Source organism: Larimichthys crocea, chromosome XIII (assembly GCF_000972845.2).
Source record: "Larimichthys crocea isolate SSNF chromosome XIII, L_crocea_2.0, whole genome shotgun sequence".
In the NCBI taxonomy this organism is placed as follows: Eukaryota; Metazoa; Chordata; class Actinopteri; family Sciaenidae; genus Larimichthys; species Larimichthys crocea.
In genome coordinates this window covers 17,771,135-17,780,359 of record NC_040023.1, presented here as the reverse complement: position 1 = coordinate 17,780,359, position 9,225 = coordinate 17,771,135, and the positions used below count along the sequence as shown (strand labels likewise).

Below are 9,225 nucleotides of genomic sequence, written 5' to 3'. Positions count from 1 at the left end.
CACAGTCAAATCATGGCGCTGATCCATACACAGTGAGTAATGGAATATATTCAAAACACTGTGACATTTTCTAATTCCCAGATGCTGAGCAGTACAGACATAAAATTCATTTGGTTATAGAAACCTAAACAAAGTCAATACAGGAAGTCCGTCACGGATGTCATTGTCAATTGACCAAGGGTGGATTTAAAACATCACTGTAACAACTTTGTACTGTCGCGTTCTATTCATTTCCTTCTTTATTCATATGTTGCCAGTTAAGCTGAATTAGAGAGACAGAGAACACTGAGTAAAGTTAAGTTAAGTTGCCTTTTTTTTATTTTCTCTGTCTTGTCTACAGGAACGACTGTTGGCTCTGAAGCGCAGCATGTCTTTCATGCAGGACATGGACTACACCCAGCAGGCAGCCATTTTGGGAGATGAAGACCTTACAGCTGATATACCTCCTCCAGAAATTATCCCAATGCCAGTGGAGTCTGCTAAGAAGTCCAAAAAACAACCCGTCAAAGACATGAAGGAAGTCATCAGGTAATCCCTCTTTGTAATGTCCTTGTTAAATGTGACTTTTTGTTCACATTTAAAGGCCAGTAGGTAAAATCCTGAGTGTTTGATTGTCTGTGAATCAGCACCCTGTCAGCATGATGAACCAATGACACTGTCCTTTCTGTTGTTTCAGTTATCTGTATGAACCAGAGGGGAACGCTTGCAGTTTGACTGACAGTACAGCAGAGGAGCATGTTCTTGCACTTGTCGAACATTCTGCAGATGAAGCTCGAGATCGGATTAACAGATACATGCCCAACTCAAAGGTTTCTCAATTTGTTATGTATAAATTCCTACTTGTACATAATAGGGGCCAAAAAATGNAACGCTTGCAGTTTGACTGACAGTACAGCAGAGGAGCATGTTCTTGCACTTGTCGAACATTCTGCAGATGAAGCTCGAGATCGGATTAACAGATACATGCCCAACTCAAAGGTTTCTCATTTTATTATGTATAAATTCCTACTTGTACATAATAGGGGCCAAACAATGATTGTTTTTTTTTCAGGGCAGACATAGATAAAGTTTATTAGTAAGTAAGTACAACTTTGAGGTACTTTACTACTACATTGCTGCTTTACTTGAGCATTTTACTTTTATTATTATTATATTTATTTGCAACAGTTGTGCTATGTTATTACAGGTTAAACTGCCCAGAAATACAGTCATTAAAATCAGCTCCACCTTTATTAGCTGCAGCATTTCAATGATGAACACATTAATGCGTCAATAATTCTATTCTAATAGATAATAATAATGTAATATATTTGATCCTGAAATGGGTCATCCTTGCACTTTTACTTTTGTACACTAGTATTAAGACTTTTACTTAAGTAATAGATCTGAGTACTTTAAGCACGTGTTTAATTATATTTATAACATAAAGTATTACTCTTTGTAATGTTTTACCAATCATACTGCTGTGGTTGGTAAAATAAGTGATACTACACATAGAAAGAGACAGATCTCAGAGCAGTTTTAAATTAATTAATTTTATTCATAAGTCTTGGTAAGGCTTCCACACTTTGTGAAAGTCAATTTTGACTAGATATAAGTATGTTGTTGTAGCAGTTGAATGTGTTACGTCAGTGAGGTTTGCACTGACAATATCTTTTTTTCTGTTCTCTGATTTCAGATGGGCTACTTGCGCAAAGAACCAGACAGTTCTCTTCTATATACTGTTGTAAATCAGCTTGATCCTGATGCAGAAGGTATGTTATCACCGTGTAGTCTTTTTAAATGTCTTTTGGAACCCAATGATCACACATGATCTGCACTACATTAATATAATATGTGACATCCGAGAAACAAGCAAATGGTTCTTCATTTTTTTGCAGAAGAGGAGACTCACAAAGTGGATCTGAGTTCTCTGTCGAATAAGCTTCTGCCTGGATTAACCACCTTGGGTTTCAAAGATGACAGGAGACACAAAGGTACGTCATGATGTGCACTTTTGTTAATAAGAATTACTTATTGACACAAAGTCTGTGGCTTTTAATGGATTATCCTTTTTTTTTTCTTGTTCTGTGCAGTAACGTTTCTGAGCAGTGCCTACAATGTTCAGACCCTTCAGAAGAACTCCGTCTTCCCAGACCTGCTGTCTGATGAGGTGGACATGCTCTATTCAGCTTATGGAGATGACACAGGGGTACAGTGTGCTCTCAGGTAGGTGGGACTTCCCTTACACAGATTAAACTTTGACTGTAAATGTGTCCCTGTTTTCAGCTTGTAATTGTGTTCACCTTCACCCTCAGCATACAGGAGTTTGTCAAGGGCTGTGGAAGCGTCACAAAGCATTGGGTCGACGGGCTTTTGGACAAAATGACTGCTGGCGATCACATTAAAGCTGTCAGTCAAATCCGACAGGTATCCGACTTGTACTTATTTCCAGTCATCCACTCAGTTTACAGGATTGTCTTGACCAATTCTACAACAATGTAGTTGATGCGTATTTTACCTTTTTTAGAAAAGAAACATCGTACTCAAACCTGATGAAACCAAATCCAACATCTGTGACATGCAGGTATGCTGTAGTTGTTGTAAAGATGATTATACATTTAAATTGTTTCTTGATTGTCTAATTGAAGCTGTGTATTTTTGTTCAGATGGGAGATGGCTCCGGCCTGGGAGAGAGTGGTTCAGTCCTGGACTTCATGTCAATGAAGAACTATCCTGATATGTCTCTGGATATATCCATGCTGAACTCATTAGGTGATTGATGTCATCAGCACTCACATGTACACCAATAATCCAATCATAACGCAATAAAGGGAGTCAAATGTGTAAGGTTGAGTCCATGTACACAAGTTTGCGTGTTAATGTGATAAGGCTGGCAGACGGAGTCCGACCAACAGGAGTAACACCTGATAGCCTCAATCTATTAAAAGTCTCAGACAGAGAGTTCATGTTGATTTTCTGCAGCAATCTTATCTTCTCTCTTCCTTCATCAGGTAAAACTGTAAAAAAAGAGCCAGGGAACGAGGAGGGCCAGCAGCAATTTGATGAGGCAGACAAACTTCTGCAGGAGTTCCAGGATGCTCAGGTCGACAGAGTCGGCTCCAGACCCTCGTCCAACCTGTCCTCCCTGTCTAATGCCTCAGAGAGGGACCAGCACCACTTAGGTACCTGCAACTAGAGTATGATTAAAAAAATATAGCTGCACCGCTTATGCGTTTTTTGACTGTTGCACGTCAACTTTTCTGCTACATTTTCACTGCTTCCTGTGGAATAGTAACACCAGTGCAATAACAACATAAACATATTTTCTTTCATCCACAGGGAGCCCATCACATCTGGGCGTTGGCGACCAGTCTGAAATGGTTCACGATCCCTACGAGTTCCTGCAGTCTCCGGAGCCAGAGAGCACAGCCAACAGCTGACCGCACACACACACACACTGCCATTTTGTTTTCCTGGTGTTAACAACGCTGGGTACTCGGCCTTGGACTGTTTAAACACTGTGGAGACACCAGGAGCCTCGGACCTGTTTTAAATACTAAATATAAGTTGTACAGAATGTTTGTAGTCTAATCGTATGGTTTTGTTTCAGTGCAACACTTGAAAAATAAATGCTTGCACCTGTATTTATAAATGTGTGGGGTTTAATGCAAATGAATAACCGGTACCCGTTAGAGGAACTGTCTACCAGCACTACTCATCCAAATTTAGATCAGTTCAAGTGAAAGAGTGTTGTAAGATTGTCTGGCTGCAGTGAAGGTGCAGTGCTGAGTGCTCAGATTTCTGCAGCAGGAAACCTTCACTCAGAGGCTTTAATTAAGCAATATTTGCTATTGTAAGGATGTCTCAGTATGCGAGGACGCACACACAGGGAAGTGAAAATGAAGCTAAATGTATGCAGTTTACATTCACATAAAAGAACCTTAAGGATGAGGGAAGGGCTTTGTTGTTGAAAGCAGAAGTGTCATGCATATTTCTTGTTTGCAGTTTCCTCTTGCATGCGAGAAAAGAGCACTAGCTAATACACAGATAATGTTCATACATCAGTACAATTTTGCAAAGTAGATCTCTGCAGTCATGCATGCAGACTTATTTCAATCATCCCTCCCTCCTATTAAGCCCCAAGCTACAAGGCAGATTTTCAAAATAAATGTTGTTCCTGGAGTATTGTAGGACATTGCTGGGAGTCAGGTTTTATATTACAGAGTGATGAGTAATTAAAAGCGCCGGCTATTCTGAGCAGCTTTCATCCTCCAGGGTCTAAATGTATGAAGAAAAAAAACAGGCTATATGTGTGTTTATTCAGTCAGTGAAGGGCCACAATAAAGCTGGGTATCTTGTAGAGAGCCGTACTGCACATGCGCAGTAGGTCTGTTTCCATAGCGCTGCGACGACCTGCTGAGTGAGTTGATTCTTCAACTTCTGACTCACGTCCTTCGGTGACACAAACCCAAGGACGCCGGAGCTTTTTATCCATATTTACTGGTGTTTTTTTCAAGTTGTTTTGTCTTATTTATGTAGTGTTCATTTCCTCATAATGTGAATTTAACTTCTTGAAGCACCTGTCCGGCTCACAAACTTAATTATGGGATATCAAACGGTGGAAATCTGCGTCTGTATTTGAACAGGAGGCATATTGTTTTAATTTCACGGTGGCTGACTTAACAAAAGTAAGTACTCCTTCGTGGATTTAAAAAACTTTACACATCGCTGCTGTGCTCCGGGTTATTGTCGGTATGGAAATACACAAATACAGCTGGTGGCGGTTTATTAATTTCATTTATTTAATTAAACAAATGCGGGGAGAACTACAGCAGATAACGTTACCCTTTAACTTGACATAAACTAGTACTGTAGGTCTAGTTGTTATGCAAACCAACAGCCGAACCTCTTTACTCGACAATAAGCCTTAAAATTCACGCATAGGTCAAATAAAGTGGTGAACAATGAGCATTATGTGTTATAAAGCGTACAAATTGTTGTTTTTAGCTCATTTGTAGTTCTTTATAGCACAAGTTCAATTGTGTCAGGCTTATGGCCAAAAGCAAAAAGCATGTGATTACAAGGCAGAGAAAGAGATGTTGCACTTTGAGTAACCCTTTTACTCTGGATCGTCTGTTTTCTGTAGGGTACGTGACAATTGTTATTTATACGCAGTGGTTCCGTTTGTCATTTGTTAAGATGGATAAGTCGCACGACAAGCTGTATCTAAAACTAATACAGGTTAATGCAACAGCTGAGCAATAGATTCTGCCCTCATGAAGGCTTGAATGTTTTTTAAAGCAGTTTATAAAGATGTTGATTTAACTTTATGGCTACTTTAGAGGCTGTTATGTTGAGTCATGTTCTTATGAGGTGTTTCTTATATTTTGTCCATCCCATTTAATGAGGTTCACACCAGGGTTATTGTATTAGTCGTCAGTGTAATAGGCGCACCAGGCTGAAACTAAACATAGGTCCATTATCAGTCACTATCTAAAGCTCAGCTCATTTTCCTAACTCATTTCCCCAGCAAATGTGGCCACACACTACAGTGTGTGTGTAATCATGCGTGAATGGATGTTTTGAAGACACCAAGAGGAAGCCTTCCCTCGACTGACTGCGTTTGTTCTCCTCTTGTGCTGTCTAGATGAACTGCTTCAGTCAGAGGCTGAGGCGTACATCTCCTGTCCACGGCAGCAGCAGAAATGAGTTGGTCCCCTCTCAGCCTCCCAGGATGAATGGATGGTCATGGCCCCCTCAGGTTTTACAAGTGGTTGGCTGGTTGCTGTACATCTACCTTGCCATAGTCAGCTTCGGCATCTACATCCCTCTTCTTCCTACGCCGTGGAACTACATCGTCTATGCTGTATCCTTAACACACAGCTGAAAGCTTGCTGTAGCTGACTGTTTTGCTTTCGGATTTGAATATGGAGCAAACATTAGTCTCCGCTAAGTTCTTGTTTGTGCTGCTGGACAAGACAAGGATTTAGTTGTGTGTGCTCTCTGTATGGGCTCCAGTCACACCAGACGTGACTCTGTCTCTGTTTCTGTGGTCTCTATTAAGTCCAAAAGACATAATCAGTGGTGTTTTTGTCACATGTTGAATGCTGCATGATGTCAACACTGGTTTATTTAACTGAAGCTTCACTCAGCAGTAAGAACAGTTGTTTTCTTCAGAACTGACTTTATTTCTCACACAAAAGCTCCACTTGTGTGTATCAGTTTGCAGTTTCTAGGTCATGCACACTTACTATTCCACACTTTAGGGCACATTTGTCACACCAGCAGTATTTTCCAATATTAGTGTTTTTCTTCTTGACTCTTGCTGTGTGCAGGTGATGGCTGTAGCATGTATCGTCCACTTTTTCACCCATATTGCTGCTGTGACTATAGACCCAGCAGATGCCAGTGTGAGGGCCAAACAGAGCTATTCTGGTCCAATGCCACTTTTTGACCGGACGAAGCAGACGCATGTCATCCAGGACCTACGCTGTTATCTATGTGATGTCAAAGTGTATGTATGTCTATTGTGATTTTGCCTTTAATAGACAATTTTGGTAATCACAAAAATGTTGTGTTTAATGCTATTAACAATATGAATCATCATGTAGTGGCCCCAAAGTAAAACACTGTGGTGTTTGCAACAAGTGTGTGGAAGACTTTGATCATCACTGCAAGTGGCTGAACACCTGTGTGGGTGGCAGAAACTACTGGTAAGACAACGTTTTGGATGAACTAGTGTTTATCCTGTACCTGACTTCATGGCTGGTGTCCAAATGAAATGTGGATATAAATTAACATCAGGATTTGTGTGTTGCCTTCAGGTGCTTCTTTGTGGCACTGTCCTCTGCCACACTAGGTGTCTTCGTGCTTGTTGCTGTCATCCTGTTCATATTTATCCAGCATTATTTGGACCCGAACAGCCTACGGACAGACCCACAGTTTGACAGTGAGTCACTGCAATATTGAGCTTTTTTTTTTTTAATCTGACTTAATAGAAGGCACAGTTAATTGTTGATTGCATCATTAAAATTGTATGTGTTTGTTTTTTTTCTCTTTTCTGTAGCCATGCTGGGGAATGGCACCTGGCTGGTGTTTCTACCTTTAGCACCCATAAAGACGAGTTCGGCTGGTCTCCTTATAATAGCCTTCATAACAGTCATGCTGAGCGTCATATCCCTGCTGCTGCTCGGCCATCTGCTTTGCTTCCACTTATACCTCTGTGAGTCACAATCCTTTTACCTCTGTGAGCTCTTTTCTCCTCATTCAGTTATTAATCCTCATCATTTCCCTCTGGTGTTTTCTCTCTTTACTTCACAGTTTATAAAGGCATAAGCACTTATGACTATGTAAAGATGCAGCGCCAGAAAGAGTCCAGAAAGCGAGACGCTGAGACAGGAAATCCACACGATGCGAAAATCACTAATAAGGCCCCGCAGGTGATAATACCTGTCCTCTGCTTCTCAGTGTCTGTCACTTCATTCTGTCATGTGTGTAAAACATTTTTCCCTCTTTTTAATAGCATCAAGAGAGCTCAGTAGACTGTGAGCCAGCATTATCACAGAATTCAAGGTAAAACTAAGTCCTCATATTAAATTATTAAAGATCATTTTATAGAAAAGGATGATTAATGCGACACTGGCGTTCCTGCAGTACCTGCAATTTTGAAGATAAAGGCGCACTCTCCACTCGACTTTCTGAGTCTTTATGCATGGAGGTAAGCATGTCTACTTTTGAATGATTTTATATGCATCAAATGGGTAACACTGCATTACAAATCTGTTTTGGTCTAGTTGGAAAACTTTAATAAATCAGCAGAAAAGGACAACAATTTCCACTATGGGACAGAAAATCCTACAGAGAACACAGCAAGTAAGTATTTGACTCGTCACTATTGTTCACTTTTCTTTGAGTTGAGACCATTGATAAAAGACAGAGGAGTAAACGTTAGAAATACCTTATAATAATATAATGCAGACAAATACAGTAGTGTAAGCTATAGCCTAGGAGAAGTTTCACATTATTTACAACAGGATCACATAACTGCATCACAGTGTAAAGTGTAAATAATATGCACAGAAATCTGTTGCAGGCAGATTATGGGATTTTTGGCCAGTTATATTTATTTGTGCGGACTACAAAAGGTGCATGCAGTTTGTAAATAATATTCGTCTCTTCTTGTGTCTGACAGGGGAAATATGTATGAGCGACATCAAAAGCTGGAAACCAAGCACTGAAATATCTCAGAGCACCGTCGTGAAGTCTGTTGATGGTGTTCCTAGAGTGCAGGACCCTCTGGGCAGCTCAGTGATGACTCCAGATGATACTTAACACTGATCGATATCTGCATGGTGATGCATCAGGATATGCTGCTCCAAGTAACTTTTTAGTATGAAAGTATGCTTCATTAAAACTGAGCCACGCAACTATGGACCATTGTTGATGGGGACAGAGGACGTATTTGACTCCACAGTGTGATACATATATGGAACATCTTGTTGTTGTGTTTTTTTTTTCATTGCATTGACATTTTGTACGCAGCCCGAACAACCCCTAAGTTTATTTTGTTTCTTTTTATGACACTGGTTGAATTATTTAAAGCATTGTTTTATCTCACCGATTAATATTGAGAGCCAAAAGTCCAGCCCCATTTGCAGGTAAGCCTTTGTTCCGTTAGCTAAAGTCAGATATGATTAGAGATGTATTTTGGCATCTTCCTGAAAAGCTGAAACATGATAATGGAGTTTACTGTTTATATTTTAAGCCAAATGGGTATCAAGTACTGTACTGACAGTAACGTTTTGGTATCTAATTTCATCTGATGACCAAAGAGAGAACTTGTGGCAAAAAAACATTTTCTGAACTGAGAGAAGTGAAGCAGATATCGACTTGAAAAGGGAACAGCACTTCAGCTCTCTTTGGCTGTTTTATGAACTGTTGATTTTACAAAGCTGGAAGTGTTTGGCAACTGTTAAATACTATAAATTTATGTTTTCCTGTTTGCTCCTTTTTACTTCTTCTTTTGCCTACTTAACCACACAGTTACATTACAGACCATGATAGTCCCTCCAGCTGTTTCTAGAATGTCTGTCTATATTCTAAGCTGAATAGGTATCTACTGGTTGGATTTGTCAGCAACATTATGAACACTCATTCATCAGCAGCAACTTTGTCTATAGCGCAGACTCACATTGGGCTAAACACAAAGCACTGAAGAGAGTGATTGTAGATGGAAATCCAGAT

General features: G+C 40.0%; 2 protein-coding genes across 2 annotated transcripts in view; both read left to right on the top strand.

Moving 5' to 3' along the window:
• The window catches only part of brd9 (bromodomain containing 9), a 6,967-nt gene extending 3,333 nt beyond the window's left edge, over positions 1 to 3,634 (top strand). The window contains exons 8-17 of the mRNA XM_010756923.3: positions 341 to 528; positions 677 to 809; positions 1,679 to 1,754; positions 1,881 to 1,976; positions 2,076 to 2,208; positions 2,298 to 2,409; positions 2,510 to 2,566; positions 2,649 to 2,754; positions 2,994 to 3,164; positions 3,322 to 3,634. Of these exons, the coding sequence (XP_010755225.2) occupies positions 341 to 528; positions 677 to 809; positions 1,679 to 1,754; positions 1,881 to 1,976; positions 2,076 to 2,208; positions 2,298 to 2,409; positions 2,510 to 2,566; positions 2,649 to 2,754; positions 2,994 to 3,164; positions 3,322 to 3,422 (1,173 nt within the window). The 3' untranslated portion in view covers positions 3,423 to 3,634. The remainder of the gene's footprint in view (positions 1 to 340; positions 529 to 676; positions 810 to 1,678; positions 1,755 to 1,880; positions 1,977 to 2,075; positions 2,209 to 2,297; positions 2,410 to 2,509; positions 2,567 to 2,648; positions 2,755 to 2,993; positions 3,165 to 3,321) is intronic.
• Positions 3,635 to 4,346: 712 nt separating this feature from the next.
• zdhhc11 (zDHHC palmitoyltransferase 11) lies at positions 4,347 to 8,983 on the top strand. Its single transcript, XM_010756920.3, has 11 exons — positions 4,347 to 4,670; positions 5,630 to 5,848; positions 6,318 to 6,496; positions 6,594 to 6,695; positions 6,807 to 6,931; positions 7,049 to 7,204; positions 7,303 to 7,421; positions 7,505 to 7,554; positions 7,636 to 7,699; positions 7,776 to 7,854; positions 8,174 to 8,983. Exons 2-11 carry the CDS (start codon positions 5,630 to 5,632, stop codon positions 8,311 to 8,313), a joined length of 1,233 nt encoding a protein of 410 aa, XP_010755222.2. The 5' UTR covers positions 4,347 to 4,670; the 3' UTR covers positions 8,314 to 8,983.
• The last annotated feature ends 242 nt before the right edge of the window (positions 8,984 to 9,225 follow it).

What these genes read in the sequence shown, in the direction of transcription:
- zdhhc11 (XM_010756920.3), top strand. Translation starts at nt 5,630, where the DNA reads ATGAACTGCTTCAGTCAGAGGCTGAGGCGTACATCTCCTGTCCACGGC. An exon ending in GGAACTACATCGTCTATGCT is followed by an intron (nt 5,849 to 6,317) that starts GTATCCTTAACA and finishes TGCTGTGTGCAG; the next exon opens with GTGATGGCTGTAGCATGTAT. An exon ending in GACAGACCCACAGTTTGACA is followed by an intron (nt 6,932 to 7,048) that starts GTGAGTCACTGC and finishes TCTTTTCTGTAG; the next exon opens with CCATGCTGGGGAATGGCACC.